Below are 23,399 nucleotides of genomic sequence, written 5' to 3'. Positions count from 1 at the left end.
AAACAGGTGCTGAAGACACCGCTTTGATGGATTCTGTAACTTGACACCATATCCGTGCCATCTCATGTGGACCAATTAATTGACTCTCATGGTCATGCATATTTATTGACTCAATAAATATTTACTAGTATGTTCGAGAAATTTCCCTTTTTATTTAAGAACGATGTAACGGGCAAGGCTTTTAACCCTTGGAGATTTTGATGTTAAAGCTATTCAGAAAGTTCTAATTTTCTTGTATATTTACTAACACCAATTTGCTGCAGTTTTCTACAAAAACTGATGTTAGGCACTTATAAATGTAAGTCGTGCCTTCAAGGCAATTCAAAGTTAATCTAATTCACATCATGCATTCTCCACTGTCATTGTAGCCCCATGTGAGCACAATGTCCCTTCGACATTTCATTCAAAGTAAAGATGATTTTATGGAAATGATGTTGCGGGGCCCTATTTTCAAAATGGACTACTCCATCTGCACCCTTATAAAGGCGGTCATCTCTCTCATGAGACTGTTTCGCACCCTGATTTCATCGAAACAAGATGATATCATTCATTGGCTTACTGGTTAGTAAAGATGATCTGCTCTGGCAAAGCTTGGCAACTTCTCATGTTTTTCTTCAGTTGGAAAAAGATTGTAGAAGTCATGCGAATTTCCTAAGTTGCTTTCACCCTTTTTGAATGCTATCGTGGTCAGGTTAATCATCAGCCAAGTTGCAGTTGTTTCTCCTCGGTCTCTTAAGACTACACCAATTATTTTACATGTGTATAACGGGCATATCTGCCAAACTTCCTTTGTCGGTGGGAGGATGAACAATATAAATATAACTTAATTATATTCGACTTTGTCCGTAATTGGTATCAAAAATACATTCATGATTTGTTCTGCCTTATCTTTAACTTTCAGTTTGTAGGACTGGTAGCAGGTGGACCTGTCCACATGCCTAGTGGCCCACCACTTCCACCTGCAGGGCCACCAACTTACAATGGAAGAGGAGAGGTGCCATTCATAAGTAAGTTCCTAGTGCATAGAATCTCAAATAAAAAGCAGGTTTTGCAATCTGTGTGTCATCATAAGTCCTACGCGACACTGGTAAATCAGTTTTCATACTTTTAGTAGAAGGAATCAGCTTGGAGCTCTTCAAAAACCACACGCTTTCTATCCAGGTTTGCCATCTGTGCCCAAGAATGGAACGGTTGAAAAAGAACTTGATTTGATCCTCACCGAGGAGCAACATGAAATGCTCTTTGACACGTGAGTATACATTCTCCACACAGACACAGCCATATTCTCTCTGCCACTATTTTGTGACATCCTGTGTACATGCAGAAAAGACAAATCGTCTTGACTGCAGGGTTTCAAGTTTAGTCACTATAACGTTAGCATCAACTTAGCTTGGCGTTATCTCCTTCTGTAAACCCATTAGACCTAACACCAAGTTAAAGTTAACGTTAAAGATAGTGACAAACTGATTTTATCAAAAGGTGTTACCGACCAAAGATAGATAGGACTTTATCATACCCTAAGTGCTGATCCGGTAGACAACCGCAGGAAACCAAAATTTACCCCGAAAGAATCATCTCCAAAGGGTGCTTTAGATACCTATCTCATTCCGGTGATATATATTTGGCATTAGGTTTAATTTGAAGGTGTTTTCAGTGAGGCCAACGGCAGAACCAAGAGGAAGGCCTGGAAGGGAGAGAAGTTCAGGTGGACCAACAATGTTGTACCCTACTCCTTCAATGGAAATGACTATAGTGAGTACATCTTCCCGCCTTTAAAATGGCTAATTGACCTGCTTCTCCTCAAGGGAGTAATTATAATGAACAAATATAATGATACGCAGAGCAGGGAGGAGGTTAATTGGTAAATAATGATATGAATTTATTCACGAAATAGAGATTGAAGTGAAAAAAAGTGTTTTGGTCTTCTTCTGACCGCAAAGAGTTTTTACAAATAACAGCTTATTGTTCAACTGAACTTATTTGCACCGAAATGTTATCATTGTTGCCCAAGGGGCATATTTACTACTGTAAGTTAGAGTGTCTTGGTATTGTAGATGATGTGTCAACCCATGCTGTGAATACCAACCTGATGCATTCTGTTTTACAGCCGAACACCAGAAGAAGGAGATCCGGGAGGCCATGGACGTGTACGAGGCTGACACCTGTCTCAAGTTTAGACCAGCTACCTCATCGGATGTCAACAAAGTGCTCTTCAGACAGGGACAAGGGTAAGAGGAAAAATGAGTAAGAGGTAAAGAATACCAATACTAATGGTTCCAGGTCTGTTACATTAGATGAGTAAGTGGAAGGGAACATGTATGGAGAAGAGAGATGCCTTCTTGAACCGATGGTTCCATGTTCTAGTCAGCCGTTATCTTTTTCAGATGTAATTCTCAACTTGGTATGGTCGGTGGATCACAAGACCTGAATTTGGATCAAAATGGTTGCAGATGGGTAAGTTGGGTGCAATGGTGACCATCTTGAATTTCGTTTCCCCTCAATTTACTGGCGAAGGCTAGCTCTGAGCACTTCATCCCCATTTGTTTGTGGCCCCTATATTAGGGTTATAAGAGAAAGATTCCGTTCAGAAATCAGCATCGCAACTTTTCAGACTTGGATGCTGCAGCCGCACCGTCACTTTTCTGCATCATCTCTTTTCAAACAAGGCCATCTAGATCTTGAATTTAGTTATTTACTTTACGCATTAACTTTCAAGTGTTTGGATGCTTCAAACAAATTTCTGTTCTCAGATTTTGCAAACATCTGCAAAATTGCAAGTGCTAATAGCAGAAAGGATCTTTTTAAAATCAACCTGGCCGGTCAGTCTTTGAATGGGGCCATGATAAAAGCAGCCATTGCTTGATCCCGGTCTTGTTTACTTCCGTTCACAGAAAGGTCTGTACTGGCACGAGATCGGTCACGCCATTGGCCTGGTCCATGAGCATCAACTACCGGAGAGAGACCAATATATCAAGATTAACTGGAACAATGTCAACGCAGCCTTTTATAGCGCCTTCAGCAAATACAAGACTTCCGAGCTCGATCGATTTGGCATCGGATATGATTACTCATCGGTTATGCATTATGAAATAAAGGTTAGAAATTTTCTTCAAAATCAGTAGAAATGGCAAGATATCCTATCTACCATTCATGCAGTTCATAATGTCGACCGGCCTTATCTGACTACACCCCAGACGCAGTTGACGGGCCTCGTCCCTCACTATTAACCAGTATGAATAGGATGACGAAACGGACTGACTAGGCAGTCTACATCTGACAGACAAGTGGTTCTTAAGAGTTGTGAAGGTCCAGTTTTTGGTCCTTCAATTCCAATGGAGAAATTCGAAGAAGCAAATTTCAGGATCTCCCCAGACTCGAACTTGGGTCCATTGGCGTAGTGGCCAGCAGTGTAAAACACTGGGCTATGCCCCCCTCGCTTTAACGACTTCTCTTTTGTTTTCAGGCTTTCAGCCAAACTGGCGGACAGACGATCGTACCACGTAACAAGGCTAAGGAGCCATGGATTGGTGATGTGTGGATCTCTCAGATGTCATTCACCGATGTAATGATCGTCAATAGGATGTACAAATGCGCAGGTTTGTGAGGCTGGCTTTACAGAGAGTACACCTTGTCACTAATTGTAACTCGTCACTTTATAAGAACTATGTCATTTCCGAAGAAGACCTGCATAGGATTCGTGATGTCAATTTTCGCCTTGAGTCAGGTCTTCTCAAGCCTCGATCATTAGGTCAACAAACATACTTGGGACAGGTGACTCGTAAGATATCCGTGACACGTTACACTAAGACAAAGATTTTGCGGATCAAAAAAGCAAATAGGCACGAAAATATTACGGTTAACAGTTAAGGTATAAATAAAAAAATTCTAACTGCACTAAATATGCAAACTTTGCTCTTCAGAAAAATGTCCTAAGATTTCCTGTGAAGGTGGTTTTGTCAACAAGGAATGCAAATGTGTTACACCTAAATGTAAGTTATTCATTTTAATAATAAACTGCTATTTGCCAAAGAAAAGAAAACTCTAGAACCATCTTCTCCATACATGTCCCCTTCCTCTTACTCATCTGAGACACCTGAATCATTGGTACAAGGAGGCATCTCCACAAACATATTTTGTCATTAAGGGTATTGATGAGCTCCTAAATGGCTTGAGATATTAACGAGTTCAATGGTGCATCTTGGATCTAAACTATTCATCTGTACTTCCAGCTTACTTTGATTCCCACTGTATCAATGAACACAACGACGAAGAGGAATGCTACGAGCGAGCCCATAAGGGAGACTGCGACATGCGTTATGATTTCATGAACTTCAAGTGCAGGAAAGCCTGTGATCGATGTGCCATGTATGGCATGGAAGATCGCATCAAGGGTCAACCAGGTAAGAAATAAAGTGATGCCAATATTGATGATGATATTAATGGTGAAACTTCTCCGATAGTGCTGAACAATTATTGGTCATTACCGTCACAAAACACTGCAGACTGTCCGTCACGCCCACAGACAATATTCAGTCGGGTGGGGGAAGCATGTCGTTGCTCTAAGCTAGTCTTTCATAAATCTTGGTGCTTCGTGATGATATGTAAGAAGTACTCTCCTCAGTTATGACTACAAGTCTTTCTTATCACCAGGCGAGTGCTACAACCAGTATTTCGACGACGCCAGGTGCGATGCCTGGGCTGCCGCTGGCGACTGTGACAAGTATCCATCATGGATGAAGAGGCAGTGCAAGAAGTCTTGCGGAACTTGTAACAGTGAGTGGGGTAAGTTCATATAGGTTATGCTTGAAATGGTTATTACAGCCACGGAACAGTCATTTAATTTACTTGATGGTATAGTTTGGCCTGCTCTGGCGGGCTTATCCATTCTTATCAATTTTTCTTTCTGAGATTTCGCGAATCGCCAAAATAAAGTGGCACGAAAGTTGCCCGGTTTACAGTATCCTGAACTGTAACTATCATAACTTAACTATCACAACGTAATTACATGTATAACTAAGCTATCATAACTACTAATGGTACACCTAACCATCATAACTGTATATAACTGTGGGAATTGCTTTCAGGACAGTGCAAGAACTTGGAATTCGACCATTCGTGCGATGCATTCAAGAAACGTGGTGAATGCGATGCTAATCCTGAATGGATGAAGAACAAATGCCCGGACTCATGCGGAACATGCGGCTACATCACCAGAGGTAAGCACTATACTGACACTGTGTTATTCTGCCCCCTTACCTCACAGATAAAAGGTCTATTCAATTGTCTGTAAACAAAGCCCGCTCACATCTAGGCCTACATTTCAATTGTTCTACGCCTTATCAAAGGGTTTTCAGGGTAAATCTTGATAGCGTCGACCCCAGGACACATCTTTCATGGGGATCGATAGCCGAACCGGCAAGGGTTAATAAACGTAGAGACATTCCCTTTGTAAAGCGTAGGATATTTTGAGTAAAACTTCAGAAAATGTATTCACGGGAACTAGCAAGACACCATGATATTTGTTAGTAGAGTAATGTTCTAACAAATACGTCGTTTTTAAATAACTTCCATACAATTTGTGTATTTTTGTAGGCAAGTGCGAGAACACTCACAAGAATGAGGATGAATGCTTTAAATGGTCTCGCGAGGGCCAGTGTAATGATGACGATCTGACAAGGGCTTTCTGGATGAGGGAGAACTGCCAGGCGTCATGTAACTCCTGCGACTTTAACCAGGGTAAGCTTCCAATATACACTCTTAAAAAACAAGGTTTTAAACTTTTGAAGAAGGAATACTTACCTCATGGACAACTGCACCTTTGAGTGCAGAGCGGACGCTGAAGAAGAAAAATAGGACATGTGCGGTATTATAGTGAAAGACATTATTTGTTCATCCTAATAACATATCTTGTACCACTTCTACATTTTGTAGTTCTCATTCTTTCTTAATACCCAATCCCATTCCATCTCTTCAGGGAAATGCGAAAACGAGTTGGATGACTTCGAGTGCTCGAAGCTTGCATTTGATGGAGGCTGCTCCACCGACGCAAGGAAAGTCAGGAAGGAATGCAAGAAGGCCTGCAACAGCTGTGATTATGGAGTCAGAGGTAGGTCGATGCAAGAACGAGTTGCATGAATTTGAGTGCAAGAACCTATTTGGGGGAGGGGGGATATCTTCTTGTAACCACTGGTACCTAGCGTGCCAAATGATTAAGGGCGAGGGAATATGTTGGTAGAAAAGAGATACAATTAGTTAAAATCGAGAACATGTGCCTTATTTTGCGTTCTCGTTGGGTGCCTTTTCACGTTAGCTGACACAGGATGATTCTAAACAAGAGCCGCTCAAGCGTATTGCTCTGAAAGGGAAAGTTTGTATAAATTTCGATAGATAATCATTGCAAATGACGTTGATTTGTCCCAAAGGACCCTGCAAGAATCTGCTTGGGGATGACGGTGCATGCAATTCTTGGGCGGACGGCGGAAGCTGTGACTTCAATCTTGGTTGGTACCTGATGTTCTGTGCCAGTTCTTGTAACAAGTGCGGTGCCCCTGAAGACCTCCAAGCAAGTAAGTTACATTTTCAGTGAGCTGCAGGAGGAGAGATGGAAGACAGAAATAGAAGACAGAAATTCCTGTTTTGGCGTAATGACGAACTATTTGAGAAAAGAAACTCCATGGGATGGGTTGTAAAGTAATCACAGTATAGCTTATGTTTTGAATATACTAGTATGTACAGGGTCTATGGTTGAGGCAATCAATCTTGTGGCAATTTGCGTAACATTTCTTTGAGAATTTCATATTTGATTTTCTTCAGATTGCCGTGACTTGTTGGAAGAGGACAAATGTCGACGATGGGTTGAGAGTGGTGAATGCGACGCCAATGCTGGCTTCACGAGGTACAACTGTGCCAAGTCCTGTAGGTCATGCCACCTCCTTACGACAGGTACGAGACAAGTGTTGAAAGTGACTTTTGATGAGAAGTAACCTAGGTTCCTTGCACCTGGTGCCCATGCCAGGGAGAGCAAAAGACCCCATCCAGGTGGATAGTAACACCTACCCTGGCCGAGGACGGAGTCACGAGGCCATTAAACCAGTAGGCACCTAGTCATAATGGCATTGAAAAACACTGCCTCCTAGGAAGAGGAATACTTCCAGGAGAAAAAGCCACCGAACTACAGAACGAACGTAGAAGGACATTCTCATATAAACTTAATGGACTACGTGTATTAATCAATCGTAAGTAACGGACACTCTTGCTACACATTCATTTTACGTTTTCTTTCCAGAGAAAATCTGTGCTGACGTTTCTGGCGAGTACATGTGCAAATTCTGGTATGACAAAGGCGAATGTGAGAATAATCCTAGCTGGATGAAGACCAACTGCAGGTTGACTTGTGGAAAGTGTGAAGCAGGCGAGAGAAGTAAGTGACATTTCAGTTTTTATATTTTCATAAGATCTATAGTTGAGCAATCGCAAACTAATGTTAATATCAGACTGCCCTCACTGGGCCAATCAAGAGCTTTCCAATGGATGGTTATGTCAAAATGTTGCTTTCATGAACACTTCCTATGTCAAACACTATAGTCACTTTAGATTGTTGCCTCTTGCCTATTGAGTTAAACGAAGAAGACTTTCAACTAAGATCAAGTTGGGGTTGCAAACCCTTGTCGATACATCGGTGTTGTGCGTCAGAAGTCGCCTATTCCGATCAGAAGGCGACGTGTCGGCAGGAGCAAACTTGTCAGCTGTTGGCCTACTCTTGACTTTTTGACCATTTTTCAGTTCCTTGAATGTTAAAACTCTTCACGAAATTGACATAACTAAAACGTTTCCTTTATCTCTTTGCTTATAGTTGTTAAAGACCCAGGATGGCGTAAGTACCTTTATGGAATAGAATATTACAATTATATCATCAATTCCATTAAGAGGTACCCATTAGCAATAGGAATATTTACAATGTGAACACTTCATTTACAGTATCTAATTGCCTAGTTCTGGAATATTTACAATGTGAACACTTCATTTACAGTATCTAATTGCCTAGTTCTGGAATATTTACAATGTGAACACTTCATTTACAGTATCTAATTGCCTAGTTCTGGAATATTTACAATGTGAACACTTCATTTACAGTATCTAATTGCCTAGTTCTGGAATATTTACAATGTGAACACTTCCTTTACAGCAAAATGTGAAAACATGAATCCTGACGAATCGTGTGACGATTGGGCAAAGCGTGGAGAATGTTCCGCCAATGCTGTCTGGATGAATCGTCACTGCGGCAAAGCGTGCGATGCGGAGTGCGGTGGGGTTGGAAATACAGGCGGTGGATCCGGCGGCACTACCGCCCCTGCAGGTGATGGAAGGTTTTCTTATCTGGCTTCATGCTTTAGTAGGGTCCTATACTATACTACTATACTAAACTATACTATACTATACTAGTACTATACTACTATACTCCTGAGAATTTCTCAAAAAGGGTGTCAGCGTTTGTCTGAGATATATATCGCAAGAAAATCCACAAACGGGGTATCTTTTGCTGAAAATAATACAGATATATCAACACATGTACCTCCTTAATAGTCGGCAAACAGTCTATAAGAAGGAAACGTCTGATGAGTTTAATGGGCCCTAAATGTCCGTAACAGTCCTACAAAGTCGGCAGGGTTCAGCCGATTCCCCCTTGCCTCTCTTGCTACAACTTAACCACTGCCACTGGTATTACAGTCAAATGCACCGATAATCATGAGGACTGTAAGGTGTGGGCAGAAACAGGACAATGTGAGGCCAACCCAGGATACATGTTGAGCAACTGCTACAAATATTGCAAGTTATCAGAATGTGGCGGAAACACCGGTACACAAAGTAAGAACCTTTTTCAATTTCATGGACAAATATTCTTTCTGAGGACATGAATAAGAGGCACGTTTTTTCCAACTGACCAACCGTTGAACACTCTCTATCCCACTTTCTCTGCGCCCCTTCAGGCTGACCAGCCGTTGAATACTACCCTCAATCTCACTTTCTCTGTGTCTATCAACACCTGTACCTCCTTGTAGTCGGCAACCAGTCTATAGAAGGAAATGTCTGATGAGTTTAATGGGCCCTAAATGCCCGTAACAGTCCAACAAAGTCAGCAGGGTTCAGCCGTTATGGCTTTGCCAAAAATAAGATACCGATTTTTGCTAGGCCTCTCTTGCTACAACTTAACCACTGCCTTGGTATTTCAGCCAAATGCACCGATGACCATAAGGACTGTAAGATGTGGGCAGCAACAGGCCAGTGCAAACCGGGCAATGATTACATGTGGAAACACTGTTCCAAGTACTGCAAGCCGGAAGAATGTGGCGGAAGACCTGGTGGAACCACTGGTACACAAGGTAAGAACCTTTTTGGTGGACGATATTTCTTTCTGCGGACACTGAATAAGAGGCACGTTTTTTCCAACTGACCAACCGTTGAACGCTCTCAATCCCAACTTCTGTGCCCCTTCACGCTGACCAGCCGTTGAACACTCTCAATCCCAACTTCTGTGCCCCTTCACGCTGACCAGCCGTTGAACACTCTCAATCCCACCTTCTGTGCCCCTTCACGCTGATCAGCCGTTGAACGCTCTCAATCCCACCTTCTGTGCCCCTTCACGCTGACCAGCCGTTGAACGCTCTCAACCCCACCTTCTGTGCCCCTTCACGCTGACCAGCCGTTGAACACTCTCAATCCCACCTTCTGTGCCCCTTTACGCTGACCAGCCGCTGAACACTCTCAATCCCACCTTCTGTGCCCCTTCACGCTGACCAGCCGTTGAACACTCTCAATCCCACCTTCTGTGCCCCTTCACGCTGACCAGCCGTTGAACACTCTCAATCCCACCTTCTGTGCCCCTTCACGCTAGCCAGCCGTTGAACACTCTCAATCCCACCTTCTGTGCCCCTTTACGCTGACCAGCCGCTGAACACTCTCAATCCCACCTTCTCTGTGTCCCGCCCTTCAAGCTGACCAACTGAAAAATAGCAATCACTAAGATGATCTTCGTGTTTCAGCAAATGCGCCTTGATAATCACTAGGCTAAAATCATGTTGATCTGATTTCAGCTAAATGCACAGATAATCATAAAGACTGTAAGATGTGGGCAGAAACAGGCCAGTGCAAACCGGGCAATGAATACATGTGGATAAATTGTTCCAAATACTGCAAGCCGGATGAATGTTAGAATGGCAATAACGGTAAGAATCTCATGTTAAGAAGAAAACCACGCTGAGCAATAACAGCTTACCAAATGACCAAAAAAAATTAGGGAAAAAACTACTTATTTCACAAGATAATGAGACTGACTAGGCAGAGAAGCTCTACAGGCCTTCCTCTATATTTAACATTACTGTTTCATGCTGCTCTTAAAAGGGCCCTCTGCAAAACATGCAGAGTAAAATGAGCTGAAGGTTGGTCTTTTTGAGCTGAAAACTGCTTTTTCGCTTGAAACTTGCCAATCTAATGGGGAGAGCCGATTCTGGTATCAAGTAGAATTTGCTGGACAGGAATTCTCACACAAAATTGCTCCAGAAATTAGTGGAATGATTTTTCTCAAATATCCTTTGCTTTCCAGGTGGCAGTGGCTCCAATAAGCAAGAGGATTGACGACTGCCTGAATTATAGTATCCCAAGTCGGCTGCCATCAATACAATAATACACCCATTGAACTGGAGTTTAGTTTAATAAAACAGCTTTTTGCCAAATCAAATTTTATTCAGTCATTTTTGCAGTCTTGGGTCGATATGTTGACACTTGAACTGTTTGTCATGCAAATATTCCTCATTTTTGTGCGCTGTGAAACTTCCCTCAACTTACTTCAATGATAAAAGATGTAGGCCAAGATGGGCCTGTGTGAACTGTTGTGATGGGGAGACATAACCTCTCTATCATTATTGAGTTGCACAGAGAGATTCTGTGGCGTTTTATCAGATCCCCAAATTGGTTTTATGAGGACAAAGTCACAACCATAATCATGATAAGACAGACCTCTTGAAAAGTCTTATTTCTGGAGTTCTAAGGACAGATGGCCGCATTCACATGTATGTGCTACAGGAAGGATCAGTGGTCCTCAAGTCCTTAAAGGAGGAATGGCACCAGTGACTGGCAGCCGACAAAACTTGGAATGGATGTATCAAAGATCCACTCCCTCACTACGAGAGCATCCAGAGCATGTATAGCTAAACACCAGCGTTTCAAACCCGCTACCCTCCATCCAGATGTACCAAGTACAGGTTCCCTAGGGGACTCCACAACTTGGCACAGAAGTGACCCCCCGGGCAGTAGTTTGGTCTCTGAAATACATCATTCCCTGGACCAAGTAGAGTGGTTCCATGCCTTTGGCGATCAGGGAAATATGATCCAATTAAGCAACGTTTGAAGCTTCCAAAGATGCCTTTATACATGTATAGATGAGGGACATCCGCCAGCCAGCATGATGGGCATCACACTGCTCAATGATGGACAAATAAAGTAAGTAACACTGTAAGTTGTGCTTACGAATTTGTATTTTTCACTCTCGCATCATTAAATGTTTAAGTTTTATATTCCCCTGGCACCAATGTTGACAGGGCACCGGTCTGATTGGAAAGGTTTCGTTTATACAGGCTAATGTAACAAATAAATAATGTACAGAATATTTACAGCCATACAAAAAAGACCAACTGACAAAAAATGGAAAAAAAAGGAAGGTTAGGTTGTGACCCCTCAGACTAATTGTGATATCTATCTAGCAAGGAACTTTGAAACAGCACATCAAGACGCAAGTCACATGTGTCACCATGAGTAAATTGGTCAAAGTCTATCAAAAAGATCCACTTCCACACCAAATGCACCAAGGAACGATCCTAAGTGTCAAACTTTATCATATTTGTGGGCGGCCGCGCTATCACACGTGGTTGCTATCGGCTGCATTGTAGTTCTACCCGTTGCCGCTACAGTGATTTTGGTGGCGCTGCTGGTCGCCTAACGCATACATTATTAGTTCTTCCCGTTGCCGCAAGTGATTTTGGTGGCGCTGCTGGTCGCCTTACGCATACATTATCGACTAGTTTCCCGCTCGCTTCGTTGCCATGGAGTCTCTGGTCACGGGTTCCTCGAATCGTTCGTTGATTTGCTAGTCTCAGTAGGCCTACTGGCGGGCAGCCATTCTCGCACATGTTACTGTGGGCTGGGTCGGCCCCAAGATGGACAAACGATCGGCAATGGCTAGAGCTGACTCAATATGGCTAAAAGTGATAGCCACTTCGCTAAAAAGTGGCTAGGAGGAAAAAATTCATAGAGCCAAACCTGAGAAGGGCAGGGCAGCTTTTCTGAGTGTTGTAAAGAATACTAAATAAAGGAAATATAGATGTTATTAGTACACAGAATGAATCTAAAGAAATGAAGTACCTAGTAGGTTGGTCATGAGAGACCTATCACAATCAGTCCCAAATAAAGTAAAAACGATTTTGATTTGTTATCAATTGCCAAGCAACATCTATGATAAAGTCTTAAGGATTAAGTACATAACACAGATTACAGCAATAGCAATAATCCCCTTGTAGCCACAGCATTCAGTATTGATACTTGGACATTTTCCCAATCACTCTGGTGTACACCATTGTATTGAAACTTCTTCCCCAAATCCAAAAGTCTAATGATTATGAAAGTCTGTACTGTCCATGGAATCACTATGAGATCTACGGTACTAATCCATCAAATTCGTTATCCATCGTCTCGGCTTTCTTCCTGCTTGTCTTCTCTGACCGCCTGGAAAATATAAACCAGACAACATTAAGAAATGGTACATTTGTTTTTTGACATATTACATTACAGCAGAAATTCAAAAGCCAGCCGAACACCTTGTCCCCTTTTGATTGGGGGGATGAAAAAGACATTGATAAGAAAAGCCTGAAATTGTCTTTACTTTACCATTACATAGCAAAGAGTCATAACTAGAGTTGGGAACATTTTCCAGTTGATAGTTTGCTAGTTTTTACCCTCATTCCTCCATTCAAAACACACGGTCATAGGAAATTGAGAGCCGCTTACTACAATGACTTTATTTTTCATTTCAAATAAACCATGAATATTTTTAAAGCACAACCACACAATAAAACATTGCATCAAGAAAACTGACAACATCATCTGTAGAAAGAGGCTGTGCATGCTCAGGGTTTGGACAAATATAGCGACCGCGATGATGACAGTTACCTCCTATGTAGCGGACACCTCTCGATTAAGGATACTAGATTTGGTCCCAAATTGGCTGTTTCTATTCAATTTGACCTCTATAATCAGGACACCTCTCTATTAAGGACAGCACTTGTCAGTCTCGAGGGTGTCCTCACTGGAGAGGTTAACTGTATATCAGTTATGTTCAAGTCCAGGTTGAGGTATGAGCCCTAAGAAGACATCAAATTTTACATCACCAATATTTTTACATTTTACTGTAAGTTCAAGAGTGGTGTTAGATTCTAACATATGATCAGATGCCTGTGAAATTCAGAATCATAATCGTACACACTATCCCAAAAAGCTGTGCTTACAATACCATGAACAAAATCAACAGTGCCTGTGCTGAAAAAATACAAAGAATTACAATATCAAACTGTATCACACCACTCCTAGCATCGATATGCCCTCTATTGTCCTAGTAAGCAACTAAAAGCAAGGATAAGCCATCAATTTTGTGCAAGGAAGTCTATCGATGATCATAGAATCATTTCTGCACCTTGGCACCTAAGCATCATATTGTTTTTTTCGGTGCTTACACAATTAGGTGCGATCTGCACTCTGCCGCCGATTGTCTTACTAAGGATGAAGAGACTCGCCTTGACACATGACATTGGAAAGGTTGCCTTTGGCTTATACAGTAGTGTCATATGTAAACTTCCAGCACAATATGACGGATACATATGGTCAATACTAAGGCTGTGATTGCTCTAATGATTAAACAAAATTCACCAACCAATCAATGCTGGCTCACGGCACCAATCAGTTGCTGAAACCAAGAGAACCAATACACACTTTAAGAAATAAAGCAATCTGCTCCAGGAAGCAAAGTAATTCTATATCCTATGAGTTGCATCTGCATGCTAGAATTACTACCATTAGCACATCTTCACTCATGTCAGCAAGCATCTTGTCACACAAGGCTACGAGATTGCAGCAAAAGTTCCTTTAATGATGGACTGCCTGTGATTAAAGCGGGAATTGGACTATTTTTATGGGGATAAGATTGGCAGTAATTGAAGTCAAATGAGATAATCGAGATTATTTTGTCATTAACCTTTAAAAATTTAATGAAAAAATGTGCATCATTCCAACTCTGTCACACTCCGAGCAATAGTGTGGTCGATAAGGTGAGAGAAACATTACAGAACAACAACAAAAATGTATACCACAGTACACACGAGGGTACTCTTCAATAACTGATTATGAACATTCTCATCCTCAATCAACATAAAATATCATTCAATGAATGTGCCACCACTAAAACTGCTCTCACCCTATGTTCGTGGCCTAGCACTGCCTAAATAACGACACTGTGGGGAGATAAAGAGACAGACCTTCTTAACGGCTGAATGCATTTTGATTGAGACAAATCAACTAACCACATGAGTACATGTAAGATTTCTGAGGTAAGAGAATACGGTGAGTGATGGTCTTTGGCTTGGACTGCCCTGAGACTGCAGGTCGAGGGGTTTTCCTTGCCACACACCATTGATAGTGTAGTCTCATACCTCAGAAATCTCACTCGTGTGGTCTTTATTCAGCAGTAGCAGTGATCTGCAATCAATATCAAACCTCAGACAAGAGATTTTTTAGTCACACAAAGCAGCATGTTGCAGTAATTTAAGTCACTCGTTCACGTGGCACTCCCCTCCTACAAATACAAGCAGGGAGGACCAGAGTGATGCGCAACACCAACAATTTAAAAAACGCAATGCAGATATCAAATTATCTTAATACAACAGGAAGCATTTGTCACATTCTCTGCATAACATAACTTTGTTTGAGAAATTTTTAGAAGATTATCAACAGAAATCACGAAATAAATTTCACTGACTTGACTTCATAGTCTCACAAAAAATGCCAAAATATCATTGAAAGCAAAGCATGAAAATAAGAGGAAATGACAAAATGATCACAAAAATTAAAAAAAATTACTTCAAAAGAAATGAAAAATGCACCCTTCTATCCCACTTTGCAACAATAGACTGGCCCATGACTACTTAAAAACTCTTCAAAGCGGACTAGTCAATTTTGGATAAGGGATGAAAAGAAGGGACAGCCATGTGGACAACATGCGTAGTGAGAGCACTTTACCTAGTTTCACACTGCGTCAGAACCAAACAGGTACTGATACCTAGAATAGATAATGGTGTGTGAACTCTTGATAGTAGCAGACAGTTGAAATGCTTCCTTATAATTGTGCAAGGCGCTCAGGTGTTAATCAGGAGCCTAAGCAGGCCACTGACCAGCAGCCGTATAGAAACACCCTGAAACAAATGCAGCCAACTGTTCAAAAATCAAAAGGCAACTTGATATTTTGACAATCAGCATGTTATACTTTTAGCCAAAATAAAGACAGAGAAAAAAATAAGAAAAATTTACATAAAAAATTGATAAATTTCAGGATCAGATACACTTCAACGTGAAAAATTTACATAAAAAATTGATAAATTTCAGGATCAGATACACTTCAACGTGAAAACTCAATCGAAGGCCATTTGGTCAGAGCGAGACATCTGATGTTACCGATCAAGTCTTATTTGATGCCGAGGATCTGCAGTTTGAGATTAGTTAATATTCAAAGACAGAAAACCTTTTAAACCAGACATGAATGACTTTCAGCAGCTTACCCTTTTGATGACTTTGGTCGGGAAGACTTTGGCCGGCTCCCCGACTTTCCTTTAGTTGGCTTAGCAGGTTTGTTCAAGGCTTGTTGGGCTCCCTCAGCTGTGTAGGCTAGGAAGATTTCCTGCATATCAGTCTCTTCAAACTGAAATAAGAAGAACGCACAGATGCTAGAGAGATTCTTGAGAATAATATCAGTACCTATTCACCCAATGGGAAATTTTCAAATCCAAGTTCAATTTTCAAATTTTGGATAAAACAGTACATACCTTTTCTTTATCTTTACTAACATCTTGGGGCGTCTGTTTTCGCATGTTGTTCCCGCTATACGCCACACACTTGAGCTGCCATTCACCTATGTCTTCATTCCAGTGTACGTACTGCTCAATCATCTCCTGAAAATATCAAGCAGAGTCAGAATAATGATGAATTCATAAAGCGCCCTTCTCTGGTACGACCACGCTCATGGCACTAGCTGATTTCAAATGTTTGATTCCAGCTGCTGAATACATGCCTCTTGAATTAATCCATTAATGAAGGGGATTTTCATTTGGGACATGTACATACGTACAATTCGTACAGATTTTACCAAAATGCAAACCACAAGACAGTAATACAGACTTGCCTGGTATTCTGGAGGTATGAATGTGTCAATAGTCAGCATCTGAAGTTTTAATTCACGTGTCATTTCCCTGATATTCTCAAGCAGGCCCTCCATCTCTCTCTGGTGCTCTTGTTGAAGATCAACAACCTGGAAAAAGGAAACATTTGGTGTTTGGTCAACCAAGATAGAGCACCATGCTTCAATACCTTATGCTCACAGAGGGATGATCAAGTCAGCACGGCACACACAGACTGCTGTTCTATTTATCTCAAGCTAGAATAACTACTTTCCATAAAACCTTGAGAAGCATTCAGTTTACGGAAGAAATTATCCAGAACATCTTGTGCGTTCTTACCTCAGACTTGGCCTGCATCAACATCACAAAGAGCTTCTTCATCTTTTTGGTCTTATATTGAGCTTCCTCCTGGAGTGTGTTGTACTTCCCTTCCATCTCTAATGTCTCGCCCTGAAAAGATGCAACAGATATAAGAGGAGTTCTGGTTGGAAATCCAAGAACCCTATTGCAAAGACCGACTCCTAGACCACACACAACGCCTGAAGGTCTCACACCATTCTTCATCATACCAAACCTATCATCAGTCATTTAGGAATAAACCACTCCAAGATATTTGTTGGGTGCAAAGCAAGTTTGGTGATGTTTTTTACATGGCCAAGTGTTCCAGACACAAGAATATCAAATCCTTCTTTGCACCCTCGGACAGCACTCTTTACCTCTTTTTCTTCCAGTGCTTTCTTCAGTTCCTCTTCTTTCTGTTGGCGTTCCTCGAGCTCTTTAGCGCTCTCCTCCAGGAGTCGCTCCTGTTCCTCAGCCTTCTCCAAGAGATTCTCACCACCCACAATAATTTTTTTCTCAATCGCAGAAAGCTTGAGCTGGAGGGCGTCTTGCTCTTCTCTGGAATTGATTGAGAACGTAATTGGATTCCTGAACAGCTTAACTAAAGTTTTATCCTAATAAACTTCATGATCTTCACAAATCTGTTCCAAGTGCCAGGGTAAAATGAACACCTAAGCAGCTTTCTTGGGACACAACATGGCGCATAGGTAAAGAAATTTACGATACCAGTTCTTTTGACTTACTGGGCTTTTCTCAGTTCCTGCTCTTTCGTTTCAAGATCCATCTTCACCCGGTCACGTTCCTCCTCTTCCATGTCTTTCTTTGTCTCCAACATTTTACGATCAGCCTCGATCTTCGCCTGGATCTCGGACATCTTCTCCTTGGAGAGCTTGGCTAAAATGCAATAATTACAGACAATTTGAAAGATACTCTTCCTTTTCTGCATTTACTCTCTGGCACATAACGAGGTGTTAAATGGCTCCAAACTACTTTGGAGCTCCGAGAGCCGTTGTGGCCTATAGGCTCAGACTCTTGGCTAATGAAGGTTTACTCCGTCAAAACAGATTTCCTGACCCGGGGCTTCCAATTTCCCTCGACATCAAATCAAATAGCCCAATATTGTTTATAGCTTTTGATAATAATGTCCTAGTTGACACTGAATATTTCAAGAATGATAAGTATAACCTACCCCCAGTCTTCTTCTTCCTCCGTCCCCTCTTCTGCTTGACTCCATTGATGATGACTTCCTCTTCATCCGTATCTGTCTCATCGGAGCCGCTGCCCTCGATACCCTCTGAAAATGTCAAATAGGAACCATTGCCAAAAGTGCAGAGAAGAGGGTAAACTAGGTAAGGTTTTCAGATACTGGAAAACTTCCTAACATCGCCACCTTGCAGTGACATTGCCATGGAAGAGCATACTACTTTATATGTTGTGAGTAAAATTTACAATATACCCAAAGGCATTCCAACTGGTTTTGTGCAGTGATTCTTGCCACCCAACTGCATGGTCAGAGAAAGTTCTCTTTTTTACTTTATCAACAATACAACGTGTGATAGACCAAGGGTGGCAAAGTTAGACCAACAGACTACATTAAAGTGCTTCTAAACTCATCCTCATGGCAAAAAATTCAGCTGGGAATGTCCACGTATTTACACTGAGGTACAAATCAAAAATATAAAGGAAGCGAAAGAGGTTGAATGAAGTCAAATATGAAGCTAGAATAGCAACACCAGAAGCGAAATGAAATTAAAATGAAACAAATCTTATCAGGAACAGGTAAATTGGCAGCAAAACTACTTCAAACTGCCAAATCTTTGCGAATTAGTGTTTTAAGGTTTTGTATCACAGACAATGTAATCATACATGTATAGAGTGGGGAGTGCCAGTATGAGGTTTTTCACAGACAATACAGTCAATAGAGGGGAGTGTCAGTCTCAAATATTTTGTAGGGGAAGTGAGTTTTTTAAAGGTTTTGACAGACAGTGTCGTCATATAGAGTGAGAAGAGTCAGTCTCAAGTAGAAGGGAGGAGAGTCCTTTTTTTTAGGTTTTGACAGACAATGTCGTCACATAGAGTGAGGAATGTTGGACTTAAATGTAGAGGAAGCAAGTTCTTTTAACCATCAAGGAGTTACACCACAGATTAGGGTAATACCAGATGTTTCAGGGAGTTTGACAATGTGTGGGGAGAAATGCATCACATGCAGCCAAAATGTGCATCACACAGAAATTAGCAATGAAATAATGCACAAACTCATCTAACACCAGCAACACAAATGCAGGATCAAGTCTTAGGGTGGCAGACAATGAGTAGGCACAGCCAATTTAATCAATCACTGCTGATTGGGGCAAGGTGATCTTGAATGCCATTATGACATCTATCTGAATACAGTGGCATCAATCTTATGGTAAACTGTTCAACTCTAATGATACTTAGAAGCCGCCAAAGCTAATGTATGCCAATATCTATTATATAATTATGGTACTCTTGAGATTTCGCTTTTCGGTCCCTTCTTGAAGACTGTAACTTTCAGAAAAATAGATCAACAGACCTATACAGAGAATATCAGGACAAAGTTCAATTGAGTTTAGTAACTACACTGTATAGCTAATTATTTACATGCTATGGGTAAAACTGCATCAAATGATTGACAAAATAAAACAAAACATTTCCGTAAACCTGTCCAACCAAGTCCGTTGGTAGTATCAGAAACCATTCGGGGATCATAGTTTTATAGATTGAAAATTCTACTTGAAGCAAAACCACCAGTTGATGCAGTTTTAAAGCCTTTCAAAATGAAGAAATATGAGTAAGGTCCAGGGTTAAAACACATGGCTAGTGGCACCCCCTGCCGTGCTCCCTCAGACTTGATATCCTCACCACCACCTTCGTCAAGTTGCCGCTTTAACTCTTCAATCTCTTTCTGGAACTGCCGTAAGAGGGCGTCTTTGGGATCCTCATTGATTTTGGCTTTGTTCTTGATGTTTTTGGCTCGGTTGGCATATCGAAGCGTACTAATGCTCTCGTCAAAGTTGTAGTCAGCAGGACCCACATTTGCAATCTGAAATGTTCCAAAGATTCTTGTTTGTGGTAAAAAATATCAAGAAACAATGAAATACCAGACATAACGTACATGTTTTTCAAATTTCCAAGAATGTCCAGTAGCAATTTAGTAAGTTTAGTGATTCCCGTAGGTTATGGGTGCTCATGCTATAAACAGGAACAGAGATGACATTCCTACATTGGGTCGTTGGCCTCTGAAGCTTGAAACAACAACATCTGGAACAGCACCTACCATAAGTGTTTTAGAATTTCCACCAAGAGAGTCCTGCAGCAGTCTAGTCAGTTTAGAGTTCCTGTAGGGTATATGTGTGCTCTTGCCATCAACAAGAGCCGAGATTACGTTCCCGAGGGTCGACAAGGACAGATTGATCTTGGTCGCTTCCTTCAGCCTCATGCCTGTAGCACCAGTTTTGGCTTGTCTTTCAGAGCCCTGAAATATTACGCTAATGATTGATGTCAGGAAGTCAATACCAGAAAAATTGCAAGTTACAGACAGTGCCAGGTCAATACTTCCTTGAGAACATTGAATCAGGATCACAAGTGGCAAAGTTGGAACAAAATTTTCTAACTTTTGTATCTGGTTTTATAGTACACATGCGCATGAATGTGATAATGTGATAGTGATGATGATCAATCGCTTACGGCTAAATCGACTAGATGAAGCTTGCCGACGCGCACGTGATGTTTTCCATCTGGTCCCTTCTCACCACATTCTATTGTGACGGTGAAAATGGCATGTGACCTTGAACTTGTCGCATTCATATTCGTCGAACCAACAACGCCTAAAAAAAAAAAAAAAAAAAAAAAACATTTGGATCAAAACATAAGATAATAATCTACTGTATACTATATATATGTCAATAGTGAATATTCACAGAGTTACCATATCAAATGGATGCAATGGAAAAGATATGAACATCCAGAGGCAGTGCAGACACCAGTGTACAACCTACAAGACTGTCCCCTGGACCATGGTATGCGACAGCTATTCTGGCCCAGCCTACAAGACTGTCCCCTGGACCATGGTATGTGACAGCTATTCTGGCCCAGCCTACAAGACTGTCCCCTGGACCATGGTATGTGACAGCTATTCTGGCCCAGATACACGGCTGTTAAATAAAACCCCTGGGAACACAGCACCACCTCGAAAGGACAAGCCATGTCATCTCCACCACAGGACTGTGGGCAAAATTAGACACAATGTGCAATATGCTGATAAAAAGTTAGTCAAACTCACGATTTTTGTTGCCTAATGTCATAATCCTGTCCATGTCATCAGCATTGTTTACAACAAAGGCCGAGAGATCCTTGACATAGACGCCAACATCTGGTCTTTCCTTCACCTCCAATCTGTGTGTCTGATCTTTACCCAAAAGATCCCGCACTTCTTCATTGTAGATTTCTAGGTAGGACACACGCACCAAGAACCTGTAAAGTGTTAGTGATAATGAGTTATATGCAAGACCCAGAAAGTCAAGCCCAATTCACCCAGACAACCCAGGCTTATCGCAAGCAATGTTAACCACTGAGCTACATGTATGTGGGTCCTTCTCATAACTTGGTACGATTCTTTAGACACACGTCACACTAGACCATAAGTGGGTTCTCTAGAGCAGGCAAATGGTACTTTAAGGATTGACCTATGACTCAGCACAGCATGACATCTCCTTACCTCACGTCATCTTCAGCCTTTGCGATGTGACCAAATACATGTGCAAAACTATTTGGTATGATGCCTCGTAACTCTGGAACTGAGCGTATGCCCTCCATCGTGAAGGTTTTTCCTGTGCCAGTCTGGCCATATGCAAATATAGTGCCTGAAATAGGTTTAAACATATAGAATTTGGACAATTTACAGATTGATAATTCTATGAGAAAAATATACTCTCACAAGCTTCAGACTGACCACCTAAACTTACCATTGAAACCTTCTAACACAAAGTCCACTATTGGTCTGGCTATTTCATTGTAGACATCCACCTGTTTACAGTCATGACCGAACACCACATCGAAGGTGAACTCCTTTGGAGGCTCACCATGGGTTGCATTAGGATTGGTTGCAGAAATCGATCCCCTCACACTGTCCGTCTGCAATGTACAGAAAATTGATGATGCAGATTTTTAACTAATTCAAAGAAGGAACATATAAGTTGTATGATGCAATGAGGGAGCGGGTAACAGAGCTTCACTCACACAAGAGCCATGGCTTTTCATTTCAATACAATCCTATGTTATTTATGGGAGCCAAAATGGAATTAGAACTAGACATGAAAGTTTGAGCAAGTAGAGTTACTGAATCCTACCTTAACAGCAAGTTTACATCCTGTCTCCTTCTCTTTTTCGTTTAATGGTCGACAGCGGACAACCACCTTGACATTGTCAGAGTCCTTTTTGTGGTCCTGAGAAGGGAACAAGAAAAGAAAGAGTGAGTTATACATACAATTCAAATCAACTTAGGCTGCGATTAAAATGGAGACAGAGGGCAGCTGTCACGCCTTGGACAACATGTATGTCTCTGAAAGAAACGGTATTTGCAGCAACATATTACCAGTAAGCACAATCTAATTGAATCAATGTTAGGGTAGTCTACTCTATGTCTACGGTTACAGGAACTCCAAAAAGGTGGTCAGAATCTTAATCAGATTGAAAAAGTTTTGATGATTGAAACTAATGAAAGTAACAATACATAATAATTTACTAAGGGAATATAACAAAGACAACAGTAATGTGCACACACGTGGCTTTAGTGTCTACAGTATATCTGCAGGAGTGACAGATGAAGGCACTTCTACAAGTACAAAGGCTGGACAGGTTGACTTAAATGCAATGCCAAATTCTGTCCTAGCCTTTTTTATAGCTCATTAGCTTTTAACACCAGGTGGTCGTTCTTATCATAACACGCGGTGTGATGTCAACTAAATGGCTGATACTCTCACACCGTTTGTTTGAAAGACAATGCTTAGTTGGTCTGGCCGTCCGGTGCTGTGCGTGCAATCAATCAACACTGATCAACAAAAACCCATACCACGTCCGTCATTCTCTGTAGTTCTGTACCGGTATTCTATTCAATGAATGATGAGGCCCGAGTCACTGAGGTCTTCAGCGAGTAGTGTAACACTTGGTCTTCTCGGATACACTGGATGGAGTCGATTAGCATATGACAGTTATACTGATGCCAGTCTGCAGAAGCCAGATTGAGATCAGATTAGAAATTTAGAAATCGAATTTGAAGCTGAATTTTTGACAAGAACTGCCTTCACACCCTTCCCAAATGATTCCTGCACGTCTGATGCCAACGATTGAAGTTAATAAAGCGGCTTATGTAATAAAGAGGCTTATGTACATAATTTACAAGCTATGAGGGATAAATACCCGCATTCTGGTCGTGTATTTTGGCTCAGTTTTGATCTTGACAGCTTCAAAGCAAAAAAATTTCTTCCATTTTGCAAAATATTTGGGAAATGAATAAGAGGATTTCCGGTCGTTTCGCTCGCAGACCTTTTCGCC

General features: G+C 41.4%; 2 protein-coding genes across 9 annotated transcripts; one reads left to right on the top strand and one right to left on the bottom strand.

Annotated features, from left to right (window-relative positions):
• The first annotated feature begins 507 nt into the window (after positions 1-507).
• On the top strand, positions 508-10,735 carry LOC135493282 (cell death abnormality protein 1-like). Of its 2 annotated transcripts, XM_064780479.1 has the most exons (23): positions 508-561; positions 902-1,007; positions 1,162-1,249; positions 1,655-1,752; positions 2,108-2,228; positions 2,385-2,454; positions 2,892-3,095; positions 3,464-3,596; positions 3,921-3,989; positions 4,230-4,400; positions 4,651-4,782; positions 5,085-5,216; positions 5,593-5,736; positions 5,975-6,106; positions 6,423-6,566; positions 6,814-6,942; positions 7,286-7,420; positions 7,853-7,873; positions 8,186-8,356; positions 8,728-8,865; positions 9,231-9,380; positions 10,092-10,223; positions 10,601-10,735. In XM_064780479.1, exons 1-22 carry the CDS (start codon positions 538-540, stop codon positions 10,208-10,210), a joined length of 2,631 nt encoding a protein of 876 aa, XP_064636549.1. In that variant the 5' UTR covers positions 508-537; the 3' UTR covers positions 10,211-10,223; positions 10,601-10,735. The 2 variants fall into 2 exon arrangements, with proteins under 2 accessions (XP_064636549.1, XP_064636551.1); XM_064780481.1 differs by lacking the exon at positions 8,728-8,865.
• Positions 10,736-11,513: 778 nt separating this feature from the next.
• Positions 11,514-23,343, bottom strand: LOC135493283 (kinesin-like protein KIF3A). Of its 7 annotated transcripts, XM_064780485.1 has the most exons (19): positions 23,265-23,343; positions 22,918-23,072; positions 22,196-22,291; positions 21,812-21,980; positions 21,565-21,709; positions 21,130-21,320; positions 20,535-20,674; positions 20,125-20,322; positions 19,710-19,890; positions 18,016-18,120; positions 17,570-17,720; positions 17,204-17,384; positions 16,827-16,937; positions 16,493-16,618; positions 16,137-16,262; positions 15,873-16,012; positions 15,337-15,376; positions 13,976-14,008; positions 11,514-12,774 (listed from the first exon to the last, which is right to left on the bottom strand). In XM_064780485.1, exons 2-17 carry the CDS (start codon positions 22,927-22,929, stop codon positions 15,343-15,345), a joined length of 2,106 nt encoding a protein of 701 aa, XP_064636555.1. In that variant the 5' UTR covers positions 22,930-23,072; positions 23,265-23,343; the 3' UTR covers positions 11,514-12,774; positions 13,976-14,008; positions 15,337-15,342. The 7 variants fall into 7 exon arrangements, with proteins under 7 accessions (XP_064636555.1, XP_064636556.1, XP_064636558.1 ...); XM_064780486.1 differs by lacking the exon at positions 13,976-14,008; XM_064780488.1 differs by lacking the exon at positions 15,337-15,376.
• Positions 23,344-23,399: the final 56 nt, after the last annotated feature.

Source organism: Lineus longissimus, chromosome 9, assembly GCF_910592395.1.
Source record: "Lineus longissimus chromosome 9, tnLinLong1.2, whole genome shotgun sequence".
In the NCBI taxonomy this organism is placed as follows: Eukaryota; Metazoa; Nemertea; class Pilidiophora; order Heteronemertea; family Lineidae; genus Lineus; species Lineus longissimus.
Note: the sequence above shows the minus strand (reverse complement) of the source record. Positions and strands in the feature narration are given on the sequence as shown.

What these genes read in the sequence shown, in the direction of transcription:
- LOC135493282 (XM_064780479.1), top strand. Translation starts at nt 538, where the DNA reads ATGATATCATTCATTGGCTTACTG. An exon ending in CTGTGATTATGGAGTCAGAG is followed by an intron (nt 6,107 to 6,422) that starts GTAGGTCGATGC and finishes TTTGTCCCAAAG; the next exon opens with GACCCTGCAAGAATCTGCTT. An exon ending in GTGTGAAGCAGGCGAGAGAA is followed by an intron (nt 7,421 to 7,852) that starts GTAAGTGACATT and finishes CTTTGCTTATAG; the next exon opens with TTGTTAAAGACCCAGGATGG.
- LOC135493283 (XM_064780482.1), bottom strand. An exon ending in CAGGAACTGAGAAAAGCCCA is followed by an intron (nt 17,385 to 17,569) that starts GTAAGTCAAAAG and finishes AATCAATTCCAG; the next exon opens with AGAAGAGCAAGACGCCCTCC. An exon ending in TTAGTAAAGATAAAGAAAAG is followed by an intron (nt 16,013 to 16,136) that starts GTATGTACTGTT and finishes TTCTTATTTCAG; the next exon opens with TTTGAAGAGACTGATATGCA.